Raw genomic sequence first — 13,718 nt, 5'->3', positions numbered from 1 at the left:
GTGAGGAGTGGGAGAACATAGAGGATGGAGATGAGTTTGTAGATCCCACTTGGTACAAACCCAGAGGCACACAGCTGAGTAGCTCAGCAGAGGAGGTGGAGGAGGAGGAAGATGAGGTTACATTGTGTCTTCCCTCACAGGTACAGAGTAACACAACTACTACACTGCTTCCTCATCCATAATTCTGACTGTGGCCAGCAGCAGTCACAAGTCTGCAGTTCGCAAGGGCGGCAAGGGTTGCGTAACCTGTGCCTTTTCTGAGACTGCAAAGGATGACCCAACTTACATTATCTGCTAACTTTGGAAAAAACGACTCAGTAGAAGCAAAAATTGCAATAATTTAACTGCTGCATGCATGAATGGGCTCATGCGGGATCAACATGCCTTAGTCTGGAATTGTCACTGTGCTAAAATGCAGACTAATAGGCCTTGCCAATCACAGGCCATCCCATCAACCACACCTGCTACTTCTTCCTCCTCCATCGACGTGGCAAGAGTTCTCACACAGGTCTCTGGCCACAGAACCTCCACTTGTTTACACCCTACAGTCGGGGTGAGCAAAAGCCTGTTGGCTGTTACTGAAGTGGAGATGCCTGCTGTTTTTGTGTCACTGAGCACACTACATCTTTGTCAGTCAACCTTAACATCTCCACCTGCACCTGACTCACAGTCCAGCAGTTTATCATGTTCACCCTACTCCACCCTTTCTCAGCACAGCAGCCATCCCTTCGCCGTGCAGTTGTGGTAATGTAAAAGAATATTTTCTCCTACACATGACAAAGCTAAGAGCCTAAATGTCACCATCTCCAATCTGTTGACTTTAAGCTTGGTGGATACAGACATTTTCGGAAGGCTGAGGGCCATTGCAGTCCCCAAGACCAATTGCCCCACCACCATTACTTCTCTAAGAAAACTGTGCCTGAGCTACACAAGCATGTCACAGACAACATGTCCAATTCCCTGAAAAAAATCTATGTATGCCAGGGTGCATTTGACAACTGACACCTGGACAAGCAAACATGACTGGGTGTGTTACATCTCGATGACTGGGCACTCTGGTGGCTGTGAAGGCAGGTGGTCAAGAAGCTTCTCCACAAGTCTTTGAATTCCCAAGGTTTGTGGAACGAAACTCTGTGTCACTATTTCCACTGCTTCTGACTCCTCCACCTCCTCTAGGGCCTCCATGCCTTTGAGATCGTAGTCACACAGCTCAAGAGTTGTGTACAGCTATCCAGGCCGAGTTTGATGAATGGCTGTTTTCACTGAACCTTGAGCTAGCGAAGGCAGTATGTGATAATGGTGCAAACCTGGTGGTGGCCCTATGCCAGGGCAACCTCAAACATATGCCTTGCATGACTCACTTCCTCAACCTGGTGGTACAGCAATTTTCTTCACTGCTATCTCGGTCTGGATGTGCTACTGCAGAAAGCACAGTTGCTGTTTGCTCACTTCCGCCTTTCACACCCCTCATTATCGGCTTGCATGGCTACAGAGGTTTTTCGGCATACCGGTTAACCATTTGATTTGCGATGTGCCGATAAGGTGGAATTCTACACTGCACATGTTGCAGCGACTGTGGCAGCAGTGATGAGCTCTCGTGCAGTATGCCATTTTGCATAGCCTTGGCCAATGCAGTATGGACATGGTGCAAAGGAAGTTCCTCTGCACCCATCTGCACAGTTTCAAAATTGCTACTAAGATGGTTTGCACTGACGATGTTATCAACAGCATCACTATTCCGGTCATCTACCTGCAGGAGCATACTTTGAATAGTCTGGGGAGCAGGGTGTGGAAACAGAGGAGGATGCAGAAAGGATAACTATATCTCAGAGTTCCAGATTGTTGTTGAACAGGCGGGTGCCGTAGGAGGGTGGATTACACCGATCGAAGGGGGCTCATGGTACCAGATTGTTGTTACTGAAGGTGCAAGAGTCAAGGAACAAATTGAGAAAGATGAGGAAGAAGAGGTGATCGGCGCGCAATAGTTAGGAGATGAAGAGTCTAATGATCCCCTCTCTGGTTTCCGATGTTGGTAAGAAGAGACAGAGGAAGCAAGCTTCAATGTTACACAGCTACCAACACACCATGGATTTGGACCTCATGTAAGCGCCTGCCACATTAGTGCCTTCTTGCTGCATTACCTGCAATATGATGCCCATATTGTTAGGATTATAAATAATGCTGACTATTGGCTGCCACTCTGTTAGATCCAAGGTAAAAGAGTACATTTTGCCAAATGCTTTCTACCCTGGAAAGGGAGGCCCACATTTTGGAGCATTGAAACACGCTTGTAGACAATCTTAAGAGCATTTTTTCTCAAGACAGCAGTGAGGCACACAGTGTGTATCGCAGTTATAGATTTCCAACCTTGGGAACATCAAATTGTCAACACAAAAACATTAACATCAGCATTATAAGTGGCATAAGCAATTTCTGTGAGTCATTTCACAACTGGAGAGGATGGTGCAGGAGTATCTCGAGCTCAGTATTAATGCCATCAGGGGAAGGTTTGTTCCCTTTTACATTTTGTTCTTCAAAAATGGAGGAGTGGCCTGAGCTCACCTGTCATGCCTTTTAGATTTTATCATGCTCAGCAGACAGCGTTCTCTCAGGACGCATCTTTATCACTGCTGCTGTCCTGATGGATAAGCACATCCACCTGTCCCCTGAAAGTGTAGACCACTTAACTTTCTCCAATGCGTTTTGCACCCCAGTCACACTGGGCGCACTAGGCGATGGTGTAGTTTTTAGTGTACTGCATTGATCTAACTATACTGCAGTCTGTAACTCCTTTGTCATGGCTTCTGTGTGTGCTGTTGCTACTGCTGCTGATTTTGCAAACAATTTTTGGAAATGTAGAGACTTCAAGTTGGGTCTTCATCTGGTGGGTTGCCTGTAGTGGAAGGGGTGTCGGAGGCCTTTTATACTATTTCTTCTCTGGGAAAATTGATGCCACTTTATTGGTGTGACAATAATTTTTGGAAATGTGGAGACTCCAAGATTGGTCTCCATCTAGTGTGTTGCCTGTAGTGGAATGACTGTCAGAGGCCCATTATACTATTTCTCTTATGTGGAAATTTATGCCACTTTAGTGGTGTGTGACAATAATTTTTTGAAAGGTGTAGACTCCAAGTTGGGTATCTATCTGGTAGCTTGCCTGTAGTGGAAGGGGTGTCAGAGGCTGAGGGGTGTCATTACTGTAAACTCTTTCTACTGTGTGACAATAATTTTTTGAAATGTGGAGGCACAAGTTGGGTCGCCATCTTGTAGTTTGCTTGTAGTGGAAGGGATATCATCTGACCATTATTTCTGCTCTGGGGAAATTGATGCCACTTTAGTGGTGTGTTGCAATAATTTTTTCAAATATTTGCACTCTAAGTGTCCTTCATGTGTGTTGCCTATAGCAGTATAGCTCACAGACCGGAAGGCCTGCACTTACTACCAGTCAAATACCTGTGTTACTATTATGCTACTAGTAATTTGAGCTCCCAGCAAATCAAGCTTGCACCACCTCTTCACCCACCTTATCTTAATTGAAACTTCAATTACATAGTTACATAGTTACATAGTTATTAAGGTTGAAAGAAGACTGTAAGTCCATCTAGTTCAACCCATAGCCTAACCTAACATGCCCTAACATGTTGATCCAGGGGAAGGCAAAAAAACCCCATGTGGCAAAGAGTAACTCCACCATGGGGAAAAAAATTCCTTCCCGACTCCACATACGGCAATCAGACTAGTTCCCTGGATCAACGCCTTATCAAGGAATCTAGTGTATATACCCTGTAACATTATACTTTTCCAGAAAGGTAATTCAAAGTTCTAAATGCTGGCCCAAACCCTGGTACCTCAGGCATGGACCATAGCTAACTGCTGCTGTGCCATTCTAAAATTTCTACTGTGGATCAATTGATGCCACTTTTCCTCGTGTCTGCCCCTAATTTTTGGAAATGTTTGGACAAGATAGGTCTCCTACTTGTTTGTTGCCTGAAGTTGGCAGACCTCTCAGAGCACCAGACCTACACCTGTCACTCAACCACATGTTGCTGATCAATATTTCAGCTAGAATTGCTTGTCCAAGCCCTGTCCCATGCATCTATGCTGCGCAATTATACTATTTGTACTCTGAGTCAGTTGATGCCACTTTTCCTGGTATCTTTCCCTAGTTTGAGCTGTTTTGGAAGCTTTTTGGCTACCTTTAAGGTGGTTATGCGTTTTGCTTTGCCTCCCATTGAAGTCAATGGAGTTTGGGTACTTTCGACGACTCATTAAGGCACCATATTCTGCTCGGTTAGAACAGTCATTCTTTGCTGACAGTCCCTTTAAAGATGCATACTAAGCGATCTGTAATAAATCTTTCTGTGTGCTAAGATGACATTGTTTTCGACAACACAAGTTCTGTTTGCGAAGAACAAAATGTTGCTGAGAACAATGATATTCTGTGCAGCGCAAAATATCTATTTACTTGACAAATTAGCATTTTGCTTGTTCATCGTGTGATTGTCAACCTATTTGGTCTGTATGACTTTCAGGACCAGATAATGCATAAAAATGCTTGTTCACGATAACCTGTTAGTATTAGGCCACGTTCACACATTCAGTATTTGGTGAGTATTATACATCAGTATTTGTAAGCCAAAACCAGGAGAGGAACAGTCAGAGGAAAAGTATAATAGAAACATATGCACCACTTCTGCATTTATCACCCACTCCTGGTTTTGGCTTACAAATACTGAGGTAAAATACTGACCAAATACTGAACGTGTGAAAGTGGCCTAAATATGATAAATATACAGTGAACAGTATCAAACATATATGGTTAGCCCAGCTGTCTCATTCTTTAACAGAAGCTTGGCCTCTTGGAAAGCTATTATGCATGACCCAGAAAAACTTTGAGAAGAAAAAGAGAATGTAAAGTGCATAGGTTCAGCAGACAATTACAGACATGTTGTGGGTGTGATAGTGCTGACTTAAATTTAATAGTGCCAAGCATAATAAACTACAAATTATGATGCTTTATTTGGTTTTAAGCAGTACAGAATATTTTAACAATAGTTGTATTAAAAGGTCAAGCAAGCCATTCATTTTTAATATGTCTGGTAAGACTATGTATAAACATAACATATAAAAGAAGCTTGTGTTTATAGGCCCTATACATCACATATGGGCGGCACCATGCTTTCAACACCCTTCTATGAGCAAAAGAAGAGAGCTACCCTGCTGGTGGTACTGGATAAAGAATAACATGAATAGTGATCATGAAATAAGCACCTTTTTCAGGGATTAATCTCAATGTCATTTAGAAAAGAGTCACCAATGTGAACTGACTTATATACATTTTTGTATCTGTTTTTCTAATGCGTACTACCTCAAATTGAAATATAACCTAATACACTAACATTCTCCTTTTTCAGCATCAAAAAATGCCTCCAGATATTCATCTATTGTGGGAACATGTACAAGTTAGGGTCATTGGGTCTGAAGTAATGACTGTTTTATAATAATATAATATTATGTGTAATATTATTTTGTTTTATTATATACTGTTACTTATTATTAATATGACAAGTCACCGAAAAAGGTCAAAAGATCATTGGGAAACTTGATTATTTTATTGATTTTTTTTACACGGCATATTTCACCTATAACTATACCTGCCACATAGCTATATCAGAAACTGATGGTATTGTACGTGGGGTCTATCAATAACAAGCAAGGTATTTAATGAAAAGCAAGCAGGTCAACAAATATTGGTTTAACTTGTCACTTTTGAAAAAATAGTTGCCACACTTAAAAAAAAAAAAAAAAACAATAAGTCTTTAAGTAAAAGAAACATAATATTTGGAAGCTGATTAAGCTTCTGATTTGCCGGTATGTGGCAATTCTTACTCTGTAGGTTACACTTTCCATGAGTTGTATGTGTGGTTTGTTAAATATTCATAAATCAAGCATTTTCTTTCATTATTTACCCGGCTGACCCCGAAATGTTTCATCATTCCTTTACAAATTGCCCTTATTTCACTTACACATTTTCTGACCATTTGATCAGACAATGGCAGAATTATAAAATATTCACTCAGTGAGCGCATTTGTATACCACTCAACACAGACATTTCATTAAATCAATTTACTTGCCAGGAAAATATATACCTGATTGGTCTGTTGAAGAAGAAGACTGAATACATTTGCTTAAGGCTTAAGTAAATTCTTCAGACTGCCTTGCTATTTTTCCTACAATGGAAACTATGAATAAATCATTTCTTTCTTTATGTATTTTACTTTTGGAGGGAAATCTGCAAAGGAATTTGGATTTATTTGCTTTCTTCATTTCTGACTACACTTCCTCATACTTTCGAAATGCCTAGCCCTTTGTTGCTACCATCACTATGTCTGCCGAGCGCTGCATGAAAGGCCTATCGTTTTCACACCACTTATCATATAAGCAGTGCTATATTTTTTAATATGCATCACAATCTGTTGATGTTCTTTTCCCTGTGACACTAAGATCTGGAAAATCACAAAATCTGAGCTTTCTGAAAAGTTATTTCTGTAGCGGATTTCCTTGCCTTAAAAATGAAGTTCAGAGGCTAACTGTAACATTAGCAAAATAATCGATTATAAGCTTTATTATACACACAACACAAAGTAGAGAGGGTGAGAAGGTTAGTATATTTGCACCATATATTTTCAATAAATATACGAGCATAAAAATTAAAAACCGAGAACTTTTAGAAAAAATATGCTTCAATAATAAACAAAATATATAAAATTATTTTCCTACATAAGCATTATAAAATTGTCCCCTATTCCTTCTTATATGCCTGTTTGCAAAACTCTTTGGGACCCTATTTTTTAGTCACAATCATGATTTTTAAAGAAATTGCTTTTTATTGCATAAAATAAGTATTTGATTACCAATCAACCAGCAAGAATTCTGGCTCTCACAAACCTGTTAGTTTTTCTTTAAGAAGCCCTCCTACTACTGTGTTATTTGATCCTGTTTGAACTCGTTACCTGTATAAAAGACACCTGTCCACACAATCAATTAATCACACCCCAACCTTGCCACCATGGCCAAGACCAAAGAATTACATTAGGGCACCAAGGACAAAATTGTAGACCTGCACATGGCTGGGATGGACTACAGGACAATAGGCAAGCAGCCTGTTGGCCCAACTTTTAGAAAATGGAAGAAACACAAAATGATTGTCAATCTACATCTGTTTGTGGCTCCATGAAAGTTCTCACCTCATGGGGTAAGGATGATTCCGAGAAAGGTCAGGAATCAGCCTAGAACTACACAGGAGGACTTGGTCAATGACCTGAAGAGAGCTGAGACCACAGTCTCAAACATTACCATTAGTAAGACGCTACGCTGTTATGGATTAAAATGCTGCAAGGTACTCAAGGTCCCCTTGCTCACACCAGCACATGTCCATGAGGCATGGGAGAAGGTCATGTGGTCAGTTGAGACCAAAATAAAACTTTTTAATATCAGCTCCACTCGCCATGTTTGGAGGAAAAAGAAGGATGAGTATTACCCAAGAACACCATCCCAACCATGAATCATGGTGGGGGAAACATCATACTTTGGGAGTGCTTTTCTGCAAAGAGGACAGAATGACTGCACCTTATTGAAGGGAGGATGGATAAGGTCATGTATCGTGAGATTTTAGCCAACCATCTCCGTCCCTCCATAAGAACATTAAAGATGGGTCGTGACTGGGTCTTCAAGCATTACAATGACCCCTAACATACACCCAGGGCATTTAAGGAGTTGCTCCGCAAGAAGCATTTTAAGGTCCTGGAGTGGCCTATCCAGTCTCCAGATCTGGACCTTATAGAAAATCTTTGGAGGGAGCTGAAACTCAATGTTGTTCAGTGACAGCCCTGAAACCTGCAAGATCTGGAGAAGATCTGTATAGAGGAGTGGGCCAAAATCCCTGCTGCAGTGTGTGCAAATGTGGTCAAGAACTACAGGAAACGTGACCTCTGTAATTGCAAACAAAGATTTCTCTACCAAATATTAAGTTCTGTTTTTCTATTGTATCAAATACTTATTTCATGAAATAAAATGCTAATTAATTATGTAAAAATCATGAAATGTGATTTTCTGTTTTTTATTTTTAGATTCTGTCTCATACATTGTACCGTAATTGTTTCGTATTCGGCACTGAAAATCCTAAATCTACCTGACTCATTAGAATATCCTCATGGCTTACATTCAGATAATGACAGTCTCTTCTGGTGATATATTAATCACACAGGTATGCCCCTCATTACAGAAGGGAGTTCTGTGAGTATAATTAGCCATGCACATGCAGAGAAAATTGTGAGAAATTCATGCAGAAATCATGTGTGAATGCTGCGTGTATTTTCATTATATAATGAATAATGGTTACAGGCAGCTCATGAATATATGTATATTGCAGAAGCTATGTGTTGTTGGTGTTTTGTTAGCGAGATATTTATTTATTTGTATTACGAGCTGTGAAATAACCGGTTGGGTCAGTTTTAGTCACAATAAGTTGTATTAGTTACAGGGCAAATTACTCAACTGAATTTCCAGGCTACACTCCAGCAATTGTTGGAGGTTAGTTTTACACTTTTAGCTATTTGTCTCAAATCTATGTCAGTAACTGAATGGCTTATCTCAGCTAGAGGTTTACACCCAAAGGTTAGTTTCTTAAGATTAGTAATTTTTTTTCTGATGACAACCTTTTTAATATCTTAAGAAAAAACTTTAAATCCCGACAGGGACTATTAAATACTTATGTCAGTGTGTAAATATCAAAAATAAGCAAAAACATTTCAACTAGTAGAATGTAGTATCACAAGTTAAAGAATGTGTCTACAGATCTGATGCAGAACTATGTGTTGTCATGGTTACAAACTAGAATACAAATAAGCATGAATGTTTATTTCAGTACGGGAGAGGGTAAGGCTCAATCCAATCATTCCCTGGAAACTGCTGTGATGGAATAGTAGACCCTACTACAGATTGCATTGCCAATGATCCCGTCAAACTGTACGTGGCCAACTTTCATCCACAGTAAATGAACAGTTCAGCATATAGCCGAATAAAGATAACTGAAAGGCATTCACACAGATTTACTCAGCATTTTATTTCTACATTTTATTTTTTACTCAGCCTTTTTTTATTTCTTTGCTTGAGATAAATTTTAGGAATTTAGTCATTTTTCTTTTCTTTTTTTAACTACTTTTAGTAATACTTCATTTGTAACAGTATTATTTTTGGCACTTTTTCAAATCCCACAAAGACCTAGAGCACTTGAAAAAAACAGTGAACTAAAAAATACATAAAAAAGCCACCAAACACCACAATGTTTCATCTGGAAAAGAAAGCACATGAAGTAGGCATGATAATTAATGCTAGGAAAACTTATTGGTTAGTCTGCAAAATGGTGTTTGTGAACTCACACTAAGGTCTCGAGCACACGACTGTTTAATTTGGATGAGTGCTATCCATGATTTTGGCAGATAGCTCTCGTACCCAAATCCTATGGGGCTGTCCAGTTTTCATGCCAAAGCCCAAAACAAATAATAGCATATAGGATTTTTTTCCAATAATTAGATGTTATTCCCAATTTAAGTCTTTGGGTCCATGATAGAAATTGGACCTCACTCAGATGTCATCTGAGCATGGTCCGATTTACAAGAACTGATATGATGACAAGGGGAAGAAACTTTATTTCTTTGTTTCTCTCCACCTTAGAGACAATCGGATTCCACTCTTATCAAACTCTGATCACTGTCTTATTAGCATAATCGGACCATTGTTCTCGGATGGAGAGGAATAATGCATGTGACCCTAGCCGAGTATGTGCACTTGGCGTCTTTTTGAGTGATTGAGTTTTTTAATGTGAAGTTGCTTCGCCTGCGTCTTTTCAAATAATATTTCAAGTATAGTGCATGGGCAGCTTACAAAGAAGTCAAACATGTTACTTCTTTTAATGGCTTCAGGGTTTCCAAACCCTGAAGCAGTTAGAAGACGTGACTTAAGATGGAGGACGTACATAGTAATGCCATTTTCACATTGCTGTGCATTGAGTGTTCGTTTTATGATGCACTTTTTCAGGTGGATTCCAAGCATACCCTTAAAGAATTTTTTTTAAAATTGCTCATAAAGTGTGTTCTATATTTTTTAATGGGAAAACCATGTTGCTGTTTTTATGGCCACTTTTTTCCAGCAAAACAGATTTAAATTTATTTTCTTTTTATTTTTTTAATCTTTTTTACAATCAGCGTGCTTTTGTTCATAATAAAAATCAGAGTTTTACTTTCTGGATCTGCTCCAACACTGGTACTGTAGGGCTGCTTTTGGAGATACCGTATAGACTGCAGTGCAGAAAGCAGGACTTTAATAAGTGAGTGATATCTCACTTATTAAAGTGATTTCTGGTCAAATTCTACCCAAAACCCATTGTAGATAGCAGCAAATATATTAGCCCTATTAAATGGAGATAATCTGCATACACATCCAAACTTAACTCATACTTAAAGTTCTGCTTCAGATTTTTGCTGTAGAATTTGGTGCACATAGATTTAATGACTTTCTGACACGTATTTACTGCTTGTCAGAAACAGGAGCAGACATACCATTGGTGCAACCTGTGCAGTCGCACAGTGACCCAAGAAGATACTGGCGGCCCACTACCAGCTCCGAACCATGTGTAACCATTGTGCATTTAGATGACCTCTTAGACTGCAAAGGGCCCATATATTATTCTGGTACAGGGGCCCTCACCTGCCTGTATCCATTCGTGCCTTAAAGAACACACTTATGGAACTTCTGCCCTAAAAATCACATTCTTGTATTTTCTGTGCCCCACAAAAGTCTAGGAAATGTCAATGTTTGGCCAAACTCTATGTCTACAGGACTTAATCAGCATGCCTACTCTTCAGACAGGCACATTCTAAATTGTGCTAAATTTACAGTAAAAATATTTAGTTTTAAAGAGGTTTTCTCATTAAGGTAATACGTGATAAAGTGATTAAAGATGTCACATTCAAAATCCTTGAAATTTAATTTTACTTTCAAGACTTCACTGTTTGTAAGTAATTCACGTTTTTTGCTCCCCAGGTGCCTTTTTTCTTGAGAATCCAGCTACCAATACTGCTTTCACTATATTTTGTTAGCCATTAAAAGGTATCACACACCCCCATTTTGTTTCTCCCACTGAGAGCACTCTATATCTTATCTGCACAATACAACTGCTACTAGGGGATTATGTGCCGAACAATTTAGACCTAAGGGATTGGGAGAAAGCCAAGTTATGTCAGTGCCTCAAAACAAAGCCCTGACATAAGAGGATCATATGGAAGAGAACCATACACTTTATTATACAAAAATGCACCTTTAGGACTTCTTCTAGTGGAGAATGTGGCCTACATCACTTTGGTACTATTATATTTCACGGGAAAACTCATTAGAGTTTATCTTGAGGACTATAAGTTGGCACAGTCAGAAAGCTATAAGGTGTACTAGGGTCACATAAGTGCCTAGTATCTGATAAAACCTGTGAACAGTTTGCCACTTAAAGGAATTCAATAGGATAGGCATGTAGTATTGATAACCTATCCCTATCATAGGTCATCAATATCAGATTGGTGAGGTATTGACACCCTGCACTCCCATCAATCAGCTGTTCACACAGCTTCATCTAATGTGTGATCAAATCTATGCAAATCTATGGATCTGCTGGAGATCATCAAGAATTGTGATTAACTGTCTTTATCAGTACCATAGAGAAAGAATAATGGTTTGAGATGCTCAACCTCTTCTCCTTTAAGATGGGACTCTGTACAACCCTATTCAAGGGATAAGTGGGGGTCTAAGCTGTTGGATCATTTCCAAACTTAGCACATAATTAAGTCAGCGCTTCACAAACTCCAGTCCTCACGGCCCTCAACACCTCATGTTTTCAGGATTTCCCTAGTACTGCACAGGTGAGAGACCCTGTGTCAGCTTCTGATGCCTTAATAATAATAATAATAATAATATTTCCATCATCTGTGCAATACTAAGGAAATCCTGAAAAAATGACGTTTGGGGGGGCAGTGAGGACTGGGATTTGGGAAACACTGGTTTAAGCTAAGGAAAAGTAGGTTATTCTTTTTTAAACCCTTGACATTGAGATCTTTGAGTTTTTTGCAGAAGTAGAAGATAAACTATTCTAGTCTACAAAAGATCTACTTTTTGTTCATAAAAACAAATAAAAGATTCCTGACAAGCATTTTACTAATACGCCAAAAAAAGCAGTTCTGATTCGGCCAGCCTTTTCATCTTTAGCTGAACAAAATACATATGTCAGATGAATGTAGAAACAAAATTACTCTTTTTTGGAGCAAATGTAAAAATAATAAATGTAAAGTCATAATCTTAAAAGTCTGTGTTGCTATCATTACTGAAGTTCAGGGTACATTTTGTACATGCACACTTTGCAGTAGCAATTCCAACATATCTTGTAAAATACCATAACGTGACAGAAGTCGTTTTTTTCTACAGTTCCGCACAATAGAGGTCGTCATTCTCTGAAGTAGAAAATGAAATACTGCTCAGTTCCGTACTATTACAAAAACATAGAAAATCTATTAGTGCTTTGCAGTCATTAAAATTTAAGGTTACCTGGACTTATGCCTTGTCTTCAACAGTTTTTTCTTGACATGATCCATAATGATGGCTGCAGAAGTAGAACTTGAGTGTAATGACTTGCTTAGTGAAGATTAGCTGGTAGCTGCCTTTGCTGCTTAGTTAACTAAGAAGAAAAGAAGGAAGTTGAGCAACCTCTGCTGCCTTTGAACTAGTGTTCCTGTTACACCTTTGGAGAGCTGCCCAGCTTCAGCGAGCAGGAGTCATTAGCCTGTAAAATCAAATGATGATCAGATCCTACTTTGGTTCTTCCCATCTGAAATGTATAATGCAAGACGTCCTATTAAGTGTTATAATTGTGGAATTGAACTATTTGCAACAGAACAGGGAAGAGTATACTTTTGAAAATCTATCTATCTATCTATCTATCTATCCCATCTCTATCTATCTATTGATCCATAGATTCAAAAATTGGAGGAAGCACACCATTCAGAGTGAAAAAAGGAGTTTCTTTTTAATAACCCATCATGGCGACGTTTCGGTTCAAGAGTGAAAACATACATGGGTGCATATACAGGATATGTAAAGGCTACAGGTTGACATGCGCTCTGAGAATAACAGGACGCCAATATTGGCATAATGCACCTGCATGTACTGAGTGGAGTGAGCCATGAAAATGATTAATAGCACACAGCTGTATCTTAAAATTACTAATTAATATTTGATGAACTATTGTAATGTTTTGTCTGTATGTATGTCACTGCAATGCACTTTATAGTATTCTCCAAGATATATGAATTATGCATGCACTTCTGTGTGTTTTTTCCTTTGAAAATAGCATACTCTTTTTTATATAATTGTTGATAAACACTTTAACCCCTTAGTGACAGAGCCAATTTGGTACTTAATGACCGAGCCAATTTTTACAATTCTGACCAGTGTCACTTTATGAGGTTATAACTCTGGAACGCTTTATCGGATCCCGCTGATTCTGAGATTGTTTTTTCGTGACATGTTGTACTTCAAGTTAGTGGTAACATTTCTTCGATATTACTTGCGATTATTTATGAAAAAAATGGAAATATGGCGAAAATTTTTAAAATTT

At 38.9% G+C, this 13,718-nt stretch overlaps 1 protein-coding gene across 1 annotated transcript in view; it reads right to left on the bottom strand.

Moving 5' to 3' along the window:
- The window catches only part of RASSF9 (Ras association domain family member 9), a 60,677-nt gene extending 47,870 nt beyond the window's left edge, over positions 1–12,807 (bottom strand). The window contains exon 1 of the mRNA XM_077261094.1: positions 12,650–12,807. Within this exon, the coding sequence (XP_077117209.1) occupies positions 12,650–12,696 (47 nt within the window). The 5' untranslated portion in view covers positions 12,697–12,807. The remainder of the gene's footprint in view (positions 1–12,649) is intronic.
- Positions 12,808–13,718: the final 911 nt, after the last annotated feature.

The sequence above is a fragment of the Ranitomeya variabilis genome, chromosome 5 (assembly GCF_051348905.1).
Source record: "Ranitomeya variabilis isolate aRanVar5 chromosome 5, aRanVar5.hap1, whole genome shotgun sequence".
NCBI lineage: Eukaryota > Metazoa > Chordata > Amphibia > Anura > Dendrobatidae > Ranitomeya > Ranitomeya variabilis.
The sequence above is the reverse complement of the archived record's forward strand: the minus strand, read 5'-3'. Positions and strand labels throughout refer to the sequence as shown.